The 14,941-nt window shown below is 36.6% G+C and overlaps 1 protein-coding gene across 2 annotated transcripts in view; it reads left to right on the top strand.

Moving 5' to 3' along the window:
* LOC121370897 (UTP--glucose-1-phosphate uridylyltransferase-like) overlaps positions 1-14,941 on the top strand; it is a 68,786-nt gene that overhangs the window by 34,740 nt on the left and 19,105 nt on the right. Inside the window, exons 1-3 of one of the 2 annotated variants that reach the window (XM_041496428.1) lie at positions 742-1,105; positions 6,597-6,731; positions 9,337-9,444. In XM_041496428.1, the coding sequence (XP_041352362.1) occupies positions 1,082-1,105; positions 6,597-6,731; positions 9,337-9,444 (267 nt within the window). In that variant the 5' untranslated portion in view covers positions 742-1,081. Of the gene's footprint in view, positions 1-741; positions 1,106-6,596; positions 6,732-9,336; positions 9,445-14,941 lie in introns of those variants that run through there. The other variant, XM_041496429.1, reaches the window with a different exon arrangement.

Raw genomic sequence — 14,941 nt, 5'->3', positions numbered from 1 at the left:
TGTATACATGTATGTATACATGTATGTATATGTATATTCAAGGTAAATGAACCTTCAGTGGTACTTTATTCAAATCTATTTAATAAAAATCATATTTCAAAAAATAAAGAAACAGAAATCTACTCTGATCACTTAGATAATTGATTAATTTTGTGTCTACAAAAGTAGACTTTTACTTTGAGGAAATAGACATTAGCTAAGAAGTGTGTAATTTGTTAACTACATCAGTGGATGACTTCATGTGTACTTGGTAGTGAGATAATGTATTTATAATCCAACCTACTGAAATCTTAAATTTATAATTTTCCAAAAACCTACCTTAACTACTGTTGTGTTGTTGTTGTTATTATTTTTTTATTTAGGACAATTGTTATTACAAATAATTAAATAATTATAATTAACAGTAGTGGACAACATTTTTTAATCGGTTTGACCTGTACTCATTTATACAGTAATTATTTTAAATTATACATTCTGTAGTTGTTGAAATGATTTTTTGTTGTTGTTTGTTTATTTGTTTATGAAATTAAGTTGTACAGACGTGCATTACAATTTTGACGTTTAGATAACCGTAACCACTGGTGTAAAATTCATCAAAATATCGGCGGGATTATCCCACAGAAGAAGAGAGCAGGAAAACAACAAACAACGACATTGACATACGCTACGTAACATTCAATTACACAATTTATTAAGCACACTGTGCTATAACCAACCATTAAGTCAATACTTCAACCTCTAGTCTGGGCATGTACGGTCAGCATGCAAACTAACTGAGTTAAGAGTGTTCAGAGTAACACCTGATATCGTTTACACAAGGTATGTGTCCGCACAGTCAACTGTACACATTCCACGTGTCACACTGGGCTGGCTACACAGTCATGCGTTGCACCCAGGCTAACAGGACAATTATACTTTGTTACTTATTGATTTAGATGTTCATTCACGGAAAATCATATATATATATGTGCCTACAGTTGTCAAGTTGATTACTCCAATATGTTTTTATTATGTTGCTGGACAGTGTCATTCTCATAATGTGGAGTTTTTACTGAAGAGGTAGACTTTGTAACTGGCAGTCATGAATTTTCAAAAAAATGGATATGTAAGTAATATATAAGGGTTCTTGGGGTGTGGTTTTTTATTGGTATGAAATGTGTTTTTTTAACTGAATAAATTTTATTTTGCCTTCAAGAAATGGTATGCTGTTTATGTACAGGTATTACAGTAAATTGATATTAATACAATAAGTTGTAATTTAGAATCTTTTGAATTTTATTAAGAAGAAACTTGGAGCAGTTGACATTTTAAGAAAAAAATGTAATTAGAGTCTCCTTTGCCATTTTCCTGTGATATTTTAAAATAGAAGTAGAGTCAAACCTGTGTCATGTACCTACATATTAAGGTTTGTTGTGTTTAGGACAGCAATAAAGCATATTGATTAATTAATCCACAAAGCATGTTAAACGTACAGTAATTTTGACACATAGTCTTCAGAGGAACTTACTTTATTCTATTAGCAGTAAGAGACAGGGCAGCACATACCACAACTTTTGATATACCAGGGGTGTTTGGGGGTGGGGTTTTTTGTGGGGTTTTTTTTGTTGGGGGGGGGGGTATTATTGATTGTTGGTGGGTTTTTTGTGGTTTTTTCCATTACACAGTGGATGAAATGGTCCTTGGTAACTTAAATAATTATGTTATTTTCCATTGGTATTGGGAAAATTAGTGTGATTTAATCATACAGTAGTTGAATGATGCAATCCATTATACACCATTGTTAAATTAATTTATCAGAACAGACACAATTACAAAATTATTTAAACATCAAATGGGGAATTTTCAGTGCCACTTGCTTTTGAGAAGCAGACTGCAGAAAGTACTCAACATAAATAATATATATCACAAATTTGAAAGTGTATGTTTTGTTTTGTTTATTTTATTGGAGCGTTCTTCATTTGGGTTTTTTTTTGTGGGGTTGGGATTTTTTCTTCTTTTTTCATGCTATTAATCTGGCTCTGTGAAACTAACTGTGATTCATGTTAAAATTATTTTGTAATTTATATCTGCTCTAAAAGGCCCTTTATAGAAGCAAATTTGGAGCGTGTAAATGAGTATTATTATCATGACTTAAAGCATTTTACTTGTCAATGCCTGTGTAGAAGAGGGAGTGGGATCTAGCTCAGTTCGTAGAGCGCTTGCCTGTGTAGAAGAGGGAGTGGGATCTAGCTCAGTTCGTAGAGCGCTTGCCTGTGTAGAAGAGGGAGTGGGATCTAGCTCAGTTCGTAGAGCGCTTGCCTGTGTAGAAGAGGGAGTGGGATCTAGTGCAGTTCGTAGAGCGCTTGCCTGTGTAGAAGAGGGAGTGGGATCTAGCTCAGTTCGTAGAGCGCTTGCCTGTGTAGAAGAGGGAGTGGGATCTAGCGCAGTTCGTAGAGCGCTTGCCTGTGTAGAAGAGGGAGTGGGATCTAGCGCAGTTCGTAGAGCGCTTGCCTGTGTAGAAGAGGGAGTGGGATCTAGCTCAGTTCCTAGAGCGCTTGCCTGTGTAGAAGAGGGAGTGGGATCTAGCTCAGTTCGTAGAGCGCTTGCCTGTGTAGAAGAGGGAGTGGGATCTAGCGCAGTTCGTAGAGCGCTTGCCTGTGTAGAAGAGGGAGTGGGATCTAGCTCAGTTCCTAGAGCGCTTGCCTGTGTAGAAGAGGGAGTGGGATCTAGCTCAGTTCGTAGAGCGCTTGCCTGTGTAGAAGAGGGAGTGGGATCTAGCTCAGTTCGTAGAGCGCTTGCCTGAGGTGCTTGCATTGTAGGATCGAACCACCTCAGTGGACCCATTATCTGGGCTCCCCCCCCCCCCCCCCCCATCCCAACCAGTACACCACAACTAATATAACAAAGGCTGTAGTATGTGCTGTCCTATCTGTGGGAAAGTGCATATAAAAGATCTCTTGCAACTAATAGAAAAATACAGCCCGGCTTCCTCTAAGACCATATGTCAGAATTACCAAATGTTTGACTTCCAATAACCAATGATTAATAAATAATTGTGCTCTAGTGGTGTTGTTACACAAAGCAAACTTGAATTTTGTGTAGAAGAGACGCTGGCCGATCTACAAAGCATGGGCTTTATCTGTGGTTGAAACCGTGTCAGTGTATGAAAGAGATTTCTGTTCTGCTCTATATGCTGGGGCCAGTTTTGAAAGGACACTGACTTGATATAATGGTAAACTTGACATACCTACACAATATGTTTTTTATACACTGCCAAGCATTATATAAAGCTAACACATGTTCACCATTTGTATTAATATTCTTTTTTATTCTGTTATTTACACACAGCTGTTTGCTTAAATTATCAATGAAGGGTGTATACTACCAAATCAAATCCCATAGACGACAATAGTAACATATGCGGCTAAAACTCCTACCTGCAACGTATCAACCGACATAAATGCCACGGATATAAATACTACCACCCCTTACACTTAAAGTGAATCAGAAAAAAATGGGGGTCAAGCTGCTCGTTTCTGAGATAACGGGTAGCGTCTATGACTACCCTAGTTTCGCACAAAATTCGAGTACTTTTTTTTACAGGTACCCCATACATGTTTCAAGCACAAGGCTACTTGACACATTGGTACTAGATGAAATAAAATTGCACATTTATTTTACCCAGATGAAACTATTATTTTTTACAACCAACACACTCACATTTATAACCAATCACAGGACTTGTGGTGTTCACTTCTCTATCAAAAGTTGGGTGCACCTCGAACTTTGACCCAGCCGGAAGTTATTTGGTATAGTACTACCTATACTGATAACATACATTTTTCAAAAAGTGTCCAGCTATGTGTCTTTATGACAACCAGGATCTTGTGTATTCTGACATAAACTGACAACCTCACTGAAACTGTTGTTTCTACAGTGCAACCTAATATAATGTACACCTCAAAAAGCACATATATTGGATATAGTTTTGTACAAATGCAATATGTCATATTAAACAACAAAATGTTTTAAAATAAAACTCCTGAAGATATTTACTTTCAGTTGGGTGTGTGTACTCGGGTATATATGTAGAGACAACAAAGATAGTCAGAGTACCTCTACCCCTTTAAAGAATTCCATTAAAACACATGCACTTGATTGACCCCTAGACTATGAAGACCTTAACAGGCACATCAAAGAAATATCAGTATTAAAAAAATACACTGTCTGAGGAAGGAAACACAAACATGACTGTACCTGTATGAAGTAATGACTTAATGTCCTGAACATTAGTGTTGAGAGGAAATCCTGTATGCTGGGTGTGGGTGTCTTCAAGTTACCAAGTGTGGGAATTTCAAATCCATTGGCCATGCTGATTTTCATAATGAACCATCAAAACTATTGGCAGCCACCAATATTCCTGACTATATTTTATTTATAGCCTACTGTAGTTGGAGGTTTTAATAGTTGTGATATCTGGAATAATCATGCAGCTTTAACATATTTATTTTTGATTAATTACTGAAAAAAACTATTTTTAAATGACAAAATTACCTGAACATCTATTTTCTTGCATTATTTTCTAATCCGAATGAATACAATATGTACATTAGATGTATTCCTGCAATCTGTAATCCAGCATTTTATTTAGCTAGTAACATTAGGTAATACAGCTTTAACAATAAAATAAATTTATCAACTTAATCCAAGGCAGATAATCAGATCTGAAAAAATTGGTTCTGAATCTAGTATAAACTCAAAATGCTTTTCATGAGAGCTAACTAAGTGATTATTAAGAAAAAAAATTATCTGGAGATCTAAGTATATGTTTAACAACCTTATTGTTATGTACAAATAAGAACAGAAGGCACAATAGTGACAACAAATTTAATTATGTTTTTGGTAAAGTTTTTCTTCAAATTTACTTTAAATTTTGCATAAAACTACAAATTTGTCTAAAATATAACTTAGCACCCTATGACAATAAAAATCATCTTCTTTACAAATTTGAGTTTTCAGAATTTCATACATAAAAAATTAACAATGTTAATGGAAACTAAAGACATTAACCCACAGTGGCACATGCTATTTTTAATATAAAAATAAATTGCTATTAAAATCTTAGTTCAGGTTGCCTATATATAATACCATATTTAAGAGCAGTTGTATATGGCAAGTCAAATACCATGTAAAAAGAAATTATTGAAATCTTTACAGTATGAATTATAGGCCAAAACCAACTTTTCTTCAGTGCTAACTTTGATTCAAACTCCATTCAGAGCCATGTACAGAGATTATTGTCAAGGTCAAGGTCATTGTGAACTTGCATGATCGAGTGATGGCTAATTAATCAACCAGTATAGTTTAATTAAATAAAATGACAAAATCATAATATTTTTTATTATGCACTGAATATGTGCTATAGGGTGTATACTACCAAATCAAATCCCATAGACGACAATAGTAACATATGCGGCTAAAACTCCTACCTGCAACGTATCAACCGACATAAACGCCACGGATATAAATACTACCACCCCTTACACTTAAAGTGAATCAGAAAAAAATGGGAGTCAAGCTGCTCGTTTCTGAGATAACGGGTAGCGTCTATGACTACCCTAGTTTCGCACAAAATTCGAGTACTTTTTTTTACAGGTACCCCATACATGTTTCAAGCACAAGGCTACTTGACACATTGGTACTAGATGAAATAAAATTGCACATTTATTTTACCCAGATGAAACTATTATTTTTTACAACCAACACACTCACATTTATAACCAATCACAGGACTTGTGGTGTTCACTTCTCTATCAAAAGTTGGGTGCACCTCGAACTTTGACCCAGCCGGAAGTTATTTGGTATAGTACTACCTATAGGGCAGGACGCAGCCCAGTGGTAAAGCGCTTGCTTGATGTGTGGTCAGTCTGGGATCGATCCCCTTCCGTGGACCCATTGGCCTATATGGAATTTCTCTCTATGACAGTGTCAAAGTGACTATATGTTTGACATCCAGTAGCCGATGATTAATAAATCAATGTGCTCTAGTGGTGTCGTTAAACAAAACAAATTTTAAATTATCAAATCCAATATGATATGGTATTTGTAATATAGATTAATAAAAATTTTATGCAAGGTGGACAAAAATTGTATATACCACTTACTACAGAAATTAGGGTTTGATTTAGTTATTTTAAAGTGTGTGTATATATATATATATATATATATATATATATATATATATATATATATATTACAGTCAATGTGTAAAACCAGGCAATCTGTAGAATGCCTGAAAATTTCAGGCAATCTGTAAAGTAACTGATTCACTCGGGCAATCTGTATATTGCCTAAATATTTCAGGCAATATACACATTGCCTGACTTTTCAAGGTAATTTCTAGACACATTGCCTGAAATATTTAGGAAATATGCAGATTGCCTGAGTGAATCAGTTACTTTACAGATTGTCTGAAATTTTCTACAGATTGCCTGGTTTTACACACTGACTGTAACATATATATGTTTTCCCAATTCAGTGTTGTATAAAGTTTCTGACTAAAATTTAACTGATTAAAAAAATTATTTAGGTGGGTTTTTTTTCTCTTTTCTTTTTAGACTGCATTTGTACGAGGGCACCGGCGCACCCCCAGTGACATTGAGTTTAAAGAGCTGACACGTCGTGATGCCCAGACAGCTATGAACAAAGAGCTCCAGAAGCTCATAGCAACAGCCCCGCCTGGTTTACAACAGGTAGGTTGAAAAGAAAGTCTTTTGATGTGTGCGTTGGTCTTGTTTACCTGCTAGATTGCCTGATATGTGTCAGGTAGCCAAATCTGACCAGGAAGTTCTGTGCAGCAGGGCACTCCCTGTCTATACGGCCAAATTAGCCAATTTCTCAACTATTCATACGATAAGGCTAATAAAATGTCTCTAAATTAGCCACATTGAATAATGTTCAAACAGACGGTCAAAATATGTGAAAATTGGCTAAAACAACATTGTTTCTTGTGTGACCGCTGTAAAAGTACAAATAAATCTTTAAAAACTACAGGTCTGCTTTGACCTGGCTGATTCTTGAAAGTCACCATGACTTTGGGCTCTGCACGACTCCCGCTTTGTTTTGTTTTTCAGTAGTGGCTTGGTGGTAGAGTATTTGGCCTTACCTAGTGGGGTAGTTGGGTGGGGGGTGGGGTAGTTAAATTCAGAAAAATATGAAAAAAGTTGTTTTGGTTGTTTTTTTTGTCTACCCGATTCTTGTTGTAATGCCACCCCTCTTATTTTAGACTTGGTATAGGGCCCTGCAAATGTGTTGTCAGTTAATCTTGAAACGTGGACCCATCAGGTATTTGCCCATTCCAACCAGTGCTTGATGGTCATGAAAGATTATGATATATGGTGCTGTCCTGCTTTTGATAAAGTATTGTTGAATGCATCGTTAAAACATTTCCTTCCTTGATAAAATATATAAAAGATACCTTGCTGCTGTTCTGTAAAAGTAGGTTTCTTCTCTAAAAAACAAACATGCTTTAGACACCAAATAACTGGTTTAAAATGTGCTGATGTGTCTGTAAATAATTCCTCCCCGCCCCCTCCCCCTTTTTTTATTATTTTTATGTTACATGTAATGTTGGGTTTTTTTTTTACCAGTTTTAAGGACAGCCTCACTATACCTGGTTATAGTTTCTTTTTTGTAAAGCAGGCCTCAGAAACTGATCGATGACCTGAATGAGATTTTGTGATTTTATAAGAAAGTTATAATATCAAAATACTGTTTCACCAAATGTTTTGTAGAAGAACAAATACAAAATTTCCCATCTAATTCATAAAGTCTAGGAATAATATTTGTTCATATCAGAGCTACAGAGCTAAAACGTTTACACATCAATGTCTCGTCATTTTCCGTGACAATCCTTGCATCAACTTCAGATACAACTGGGCCACAGACAGTTAACACCTCTTTAACAATGCTGTTGTCTGGCATGGGATCCTAGTTGGTAAAGTGCTTGGCTGTTGTCGGCAAATTCATATTCCTCCTCATACCCGAATTTTACAAAGCCACAAGTCACATGACTGGTTGCATTCTCAGTGTTTCCACTACGACTGGTATATCAAAGGCAGTGGTATGTACTACCCTGTCTGTGGGATGGTGCATATAAAAAATCCCTTGCTGCTAATCGAAAAGAGTAGCCCATGAAGTGGCAACAGCAGGTTTCCTGTCTCAATATCTGTGTGGTCCTTAACCATGTGTCTGATGCCATATAACCATAAATAAAATGTGTTGAGTGCATCGTTAAATAAATATTTCCTTCTCAGTGTTTCTGCCAGAAAGACATTTTTGGGTATGGCGCTGTGGAATTGAATGCAACCCCAGAAAGAAAATTTAAGTTTAGAGTTAAGAAAATCATACTGTAATGATAAGAGTAATTCATTTTGTCAAACAGTCAACTTAAAATTATTATTTTTACCCGTTTTACCCTCCGGCAGAAACCTGGCCTGATTCGTTAACAATTTAGATAATTTCATTTGTTCAACTTATATGTGAACTGTTACAGTAACTACATGCTCACAATACCAGTACGGAATTAATTTCAATTACTTTAAAAAATATTTTATTTACTTCAACATGATATTAATATCGACACATAGAGAAATTGTTTTGTATAAAAGTCTATGTTGGGATCCAAAAATATATTGACACAAACATAATATCGACTCAAACGTATCGACTCAACCGAGATAAAAACATGATAGTTAATACATTTTGGCGTGGATCGGCCAGTCATATCGACACAAGCGATATATCGACTCAAGTAAGTTCGACACAGTGGTGCTCGACTGTACTTAATTTTCAAAATTAGTTCCCTTTATTTTGAAGTTTTGAAACAGTATGCATTTATTTAATCTGTATTTTCAAATAAATAAGGTCCAATTTTATATATATTTTGTCTCTCATTTCAGCAACCGGCCTCGGTGGCGTCGTGGTTAGCCATCTGTCTACAGGCTGGTAGGTACTGGGTTCGAATCCCGGTTGAGGCATGGGTTTTTTAATCCAGATACCGACTCCAAACCCTGAGTGAGTGCTTCACAAGGCTCAATGGGTAGGTGTAAACCACTTGCACCGACCAGTGATCCATAACTGGTTCAACAAAGGCCATGGTTTGTGCTATCCTGCCTGTGGGAAGCGCAAATAAAAGATCCCTTGCTGCCTGTCGTAAAAAGAGTAGCCTATGTGGTGACAGCGGGTTTCCTCTCAAAATCTGTGTGGTCCATAACCATATGCCTGACGCCATATAACCGTAAATAAAATGTGTTGAGTGCGTCGTTAAATAAAACATTTCTTTCTTTCTCATTTCAGCAAACCCGAACGGAATTTGACAATTTTGAAAAACTTTTTAACCGCTTTCTCGTAGAGTCCGGACCATCAGTAACATGGGATAAGATTCGACTTCTGCCAGAAGAAAGCGTAAGTATCATTTAGTATATAGTATAGTCAAACCTGTTGATAAAGGCCACCCAAGAGACATACAGTAAGTAAAATACATTAATTTTTATGTACACCTGTCCTCAAAAGACATTTATATCAACAAATGACTTTAGTACAGGGTGCCCATGCATTCTAGCAAGTAGATTAATTTTGTAATCTTAATCGGTGGTACCATTCACCTGAATATTGTTTTGTAGTTCTAGTCACACTGTTTAAGGGACTACCACGATTTAACAGTGCTTTTCTGAGAAACCACCTTTCACACCATTTACTGGTCCGTATTTAGTTGGATTAAGAAGTCAACAGTCTAAAGAGGATACATTTCTGTAATTATTTTAATGGCTGCTTAACACAAGTTTGACTCTGATGTTATAAATATTTCAGTAAATTTCTGAACAAGTGATTATTATTCTTTGTTTGAAATACAAGTGGCAGGATGTAGCTCAGTGGTAGAGCGCCCACCCACCTGGTGTTTGAAGGTAGCAGGATCCATCCTCATTAGTGGATTCACATGTTTTTCATGACCCCACCCAGTGTCCCATGACTGGTACATCCTGTCTATGGGAAAATGCATATAAAAGATTTCATGCTGCTTTATGACTGAGAATAGCAAACAAACAACATTTCCCATACTTAAGCCCACGCAAGATGGAGTCCATGGGCTTAAATTCGGATAATGTTTTTCAACAGGTTTTTAACCCTTGGGTTATAAAAAATGATATAATTTTTACTATTAAAAATAGAAGAAACTTTATAGCGATAAATTTTAAATGTACTACAATTAAAGATGCATCTTAGTTGCAAATGTCATATTTCATTATCTATACATTTAACTACCGGCCTCGGTGGCGTCATGGCAGGCCATCGGTCTACAGGCTGGTAGGTACTGGGTTCGGATCCCAGTCGAGGCATGGGATCTTTAATCCAGATACCGACTCCAAACCCTGAGTGAGTGCTCTGTAAGGCTCAATGGGTAGGTGTAAACCACTTGCACCAACCAGTGATCCATAACTGGTTCAACAAAGGCCATGGTTTGTGCTATCCTGCCTGTGGGAAGCACAAATAAAAGATCCCTTACTGCCAATCGGAAGAGTAGCGCTACTAGCCCATGTAGTGGCGACAGCTGGTTTCCTCTCAAAATCTGTGTGGTCCTTAACCATATGTCTGACACCATATAACCGTAAATAAACTGTGTTGAGTGCGTCGTTAAATAAAACACTTCTTTCTTTCTTTCTATACATTTAACTGTGATAAAAAATATTTTTTATTAAAAACCCCCAGATGCACCACCTTCAAATTAGTCCATTAAAATGAACAGTTATAATGATAGGCATCAGAAGCACTCCCTTCTTCCTCAACTAAGAAAATGAGGTGGCTAAAATACATATACATGTATTGCCCTTCCTCAACTGCCCGTTTTTCTGATGTTGAATCATTTTTTGTATGTGACTAAGGTTGTCGTGGAACAGTAATTATTATGTACTTCATTTCTATCATGACTTGCACCTTTTGTCTGTATTATAGTACATGTATAAATATTTGTTTCAACTTCTTAATTTAAGCCCTGCTCTTAAGTTTTTTGTGGGGGTTTTGTGTGTGTGTGTGTGTGGGAGGGGGGGGTTAATATAAAATATTGAATATTTTTGTACTTGTACAAAGTAACTTTGTGTTACAATTCTCTCTTTGTTTGCTGTTACTGTGTATATATTTTATATTTCAGAATGCGTTTTTAGTACCCTTTATTTTCAAATTTTACTTTTCATCCTACTTCTTCGTAAAAGTTTATCTGTGCTTGTGTAAATGTGCTCTAGATTGTATGTGTTGTATAATATTGAACAAAAATGTTCTAAGTTTCCCAAAGAGAGGCAGTCTGCAGATTATTCCTAACAGGTTGTAGTGACATATTTCTCTGCTGTTCATGACAGAATGGAGAGGAATAGATACTGCAGGCCTCTGAGAATTAAAAATCTGCGTCACCCATTTATCGGTTACAAAGAAATAAATCGGGTAACCCATTTTCTTTTTGCATAACCCGTTATATCAATGTAAACGGTGCTCGAAATTTTGCGTGAACAAAAAATAAGTCACACAAAATTAGATTTGCGTGAACGAAACAATCGTTCTTGGAATTTACAGAGGCCTGTTTTGTTTTGAAATATTTTATTGATCAGAAAAAAGTCAAAAGGATTGCACAACAGGTAGAGCCTATATAAGTGCTCTCTTAAACAAGATGGACATCCGACAATAATCAATATTCATAATCATGTATAAAATATAATAACATAATGTCCAATGGCATAAAGTATTTAACATAATTAATATTTATTAATATATAGTAATAAAAGGTAGAGAGTAGATAGAATAGAAATGGGATAGTCGAGAAAAATTATGCTTGTGATGATCCTATTGTTGGAGCTAAAGCTTATATGAGGCAGTAAAAATCAGAATAATAAGTTAGTTCAACTCGAATTTCTTTCTTTCAGCTTTATATTTATGTACTGCTTTAAAAATGAAATAGTTTTCTTCAGTTAGTAGGTTTATTGAGCTGGATAATAGTAGATCAATGTCTAAGATATCACGGTAATTCCTTAAGGATGCAAATAAATCATATCTTTGTCTGATGAACAGAGGGCAGACATAAAAATAATGAGGCCTGTACTGGTAGTTGAAACCAAACACTGTTGGAAACAGATCTATTCAAATCCAAACAATTTGACAGAGCTAGGAAACCATATACTGGTTTATTAGATACTAGACAATTTAGACTCCACAGATAAGACTCTGGACAGGCTAAAAGCAGTTGAGATGTCAAGCAGTTAGACGTTATGCAATTAGACACCTGCCATAAACTGGTGAAAAACTAATCCGTATTTAATAATACGCATTTGCCTCAATGATTCACTCAACTTTGTCAGGGTTTTGAGCCTTTTCTCACTGTATCATGAGTGTATGCCGTATAAATATAGAAATATACACACATGTATGGACAGGATGGATGATTAAGCACTTTTCATGTCAATGGGCGTATTAACAGCATACACAAATAGTGGCTCTATGGTCAATACATTTTTTTACAGTCCATTAAGCATTCAGATTTTTTTTTTAATATCCTTATTTTGATGTCAGTTTGCAGTTGTATAGATTGTTTCCCCAGTTGTAAAGGCTAGGTGATAAGATGTAACTTGTGTAGTAGTGTTGCTATAAAGTGTTCCTATTGGCAATAGCTAGTGGTTAATCCTACAGGACATTCAAAATTCCATAGCCCCACAAGTGCCCCCACCCACATCCAACCAGTACTCTCTTGAACTGGACTAGCATGGGGAGTCCCTTTTCCCACCCACCCCAAACCCATTCCTGTCCTGGACGAAGGAGCTGGTGCATGTTAACACCTGTGCACATGACAGGCGTGTGTTACAACAGCTTGCTCTGAATGTGCACGTTAAGCCCTATGACCTGACCTGACCTGATAGCTAGAAGGAATTTCCCTGTTAGCTCAGTTAGTAGAGTGCTGGACTGTGGTGCTGAGAGTCCATGGCTCAAATCCCCTTAGAGAAGGTTGATTTTTCTGTTACATTTAGAGCTGACATATGGTCTGGGTGTGTTCTTAACACAAGAATACAATTATAACTCAGTCAGGACCCGTAACAGTTCAACTGCCCATGCATGGCCCACAGTTACAGGATGTGGCTCCACTTGAGGGGAGAGTATGTAGTAGTGTTGGTACAAACTATCAGTAGCTAGTGGAAATTTTCCTATTAGCTCAGTTGGTAGAGTACTGCACTCTAGTACCGAGAGTCTGTGGTTCGAATCCCCTCAGTGGATGTTGATTTTTCTGTTACACTTGTAAGGCCCGTACATGGGTTTCTATGACCCGAACCACTAACAACTAAGCATTAACCCCTCTCTTAGTTCTGATAGATAAGGCATTTTTTGCCCATACATTAAAATAAGCATTGTGCCTGGTAACGCATGTAAGCGGCATGTACAGGTTACCATATATCATGAGGCAGATAACCCAAAGGTTACAACACATATATCAAGTTTACAAGTCCTGTTATGATCCTTTCACAATGACACTGAATATTTTGTTACTCATATCACTGTTCTTGTTGTGCTCATACTTGTGTGTGTACTTTATATATTTAAACAGCACACAAATGATATGAAGATTTAGGTTGTAGTCTTTTTGTTAAAAAATGTGGAAAACGATCAATATACCATTCTTGACTTTGTTAACATGTGGTAACTTCCTGGTAACCTGAATAATTTATGTCAATGTTTGTGTGCTCAGGACATCCTGCTTGAACCTTGAGCGGATATTGGCATGAAAATAAATTGAAATGGATATGTTTAGGGGTCGACTCAGGTCATTGTGACTAGAGTTGTGCTTTGTATTGTTTGGTTGACTCCTGTTTACATTGGGGGCGAGACATAGCCCAGTGGTACAGTGCTCGCTCAGTGCATGGTCGGTGTGGGATTGATCCCCATCGGTGGGCCCATTGGGCTATTTCTCTTTCCAGCCATTGCACCACGACTAGTATATCAACGGCTGTGGTATGTACTATCCTGCCTGTGGGATGGTGCATATAAAAGATCCCTTGCTGCTAATCGAAAAGAGTAGCCCATGAAGTGGCGACAGCAGGTTTCCTCTCTCATTGTCTGTGTGGTCCTTAACTATATGTCTGACACCATATAACCGTATACACAATGTGTTGAGTGCGTCGTTAAATAAAACATTTCTTTCTTTCCTGCTTACATTGGTTAGAAGTTCATATAATTAAAGGTAGTACTAAACTAAATAACTTGGCTGGGTCAAAGTTCAAGGTGCACCCAACCTTTGATAGCGAAGTGAACACCACAAGTCCTGTGACTGGTTATAAATGTTAGTGTGTTGGTTGTAAAAAACATTAGTTTGATCTGGGCAAAAAATGTATGCAATTGTATTTCATCTAGTACCACTGTCAGGTAGCCTTGTGCTTGAAACATGTATGGGGTACCTATAAAAAAAAGTACTTGAATTTTGTGCGGAACTAGGGTAGTCATAGATGCTACCCATTATCTCAGAAATGAGCAGCTTCACCCCCATTTTTTTCTGATTCACTTTATATCTGTGGTGTTTATATCGATTGATACACTGCAGGTAGGAGTTTTAGCCACATATGTTACTTTTGTCGTCTATGCGATTTGATTTGGTAGTATACACCCTATACCAGTTGAGCAATACAGGACTTCTGGTTACAACAAAATCCAAACATTATGCCCAAAACAATAACATCTACATTAGGTACAAACATGCTGACCTCAAAATATTTGACCTCAAAGCTACTTGAATGTTAAGATTTAATTAGATTAAAATAACTTGAAATGAATTTCTGAATATCCACAACTCTTAAGCAGCTGTTAATAGCATTACTGTACTAAAAAGTCTTCACTGTGCTCAGAACAGACCATTCAAGTTGTGGAAATTTAAAGGCCT

This window comes from Gigantopelta aegis, chromosome 4, assembly GCF_016097555.1.
Source record: "Gigantopelta aegis isolate Gae_Host chromosome 4, Gae_host_genome, whole genome shotgun sequence".
NCBI classification, from domain to species: Eukaryota; Metazoa; Mollusca; class Gastropoda; order Neomphalida; family Peltospiridae; genus Gigantopelta; species Gigantopelta aegis.
Note: the sequence above shows the minus strand (reverse complement) of the source record. Positions and strands in the feature narration are given on the sequence as shown.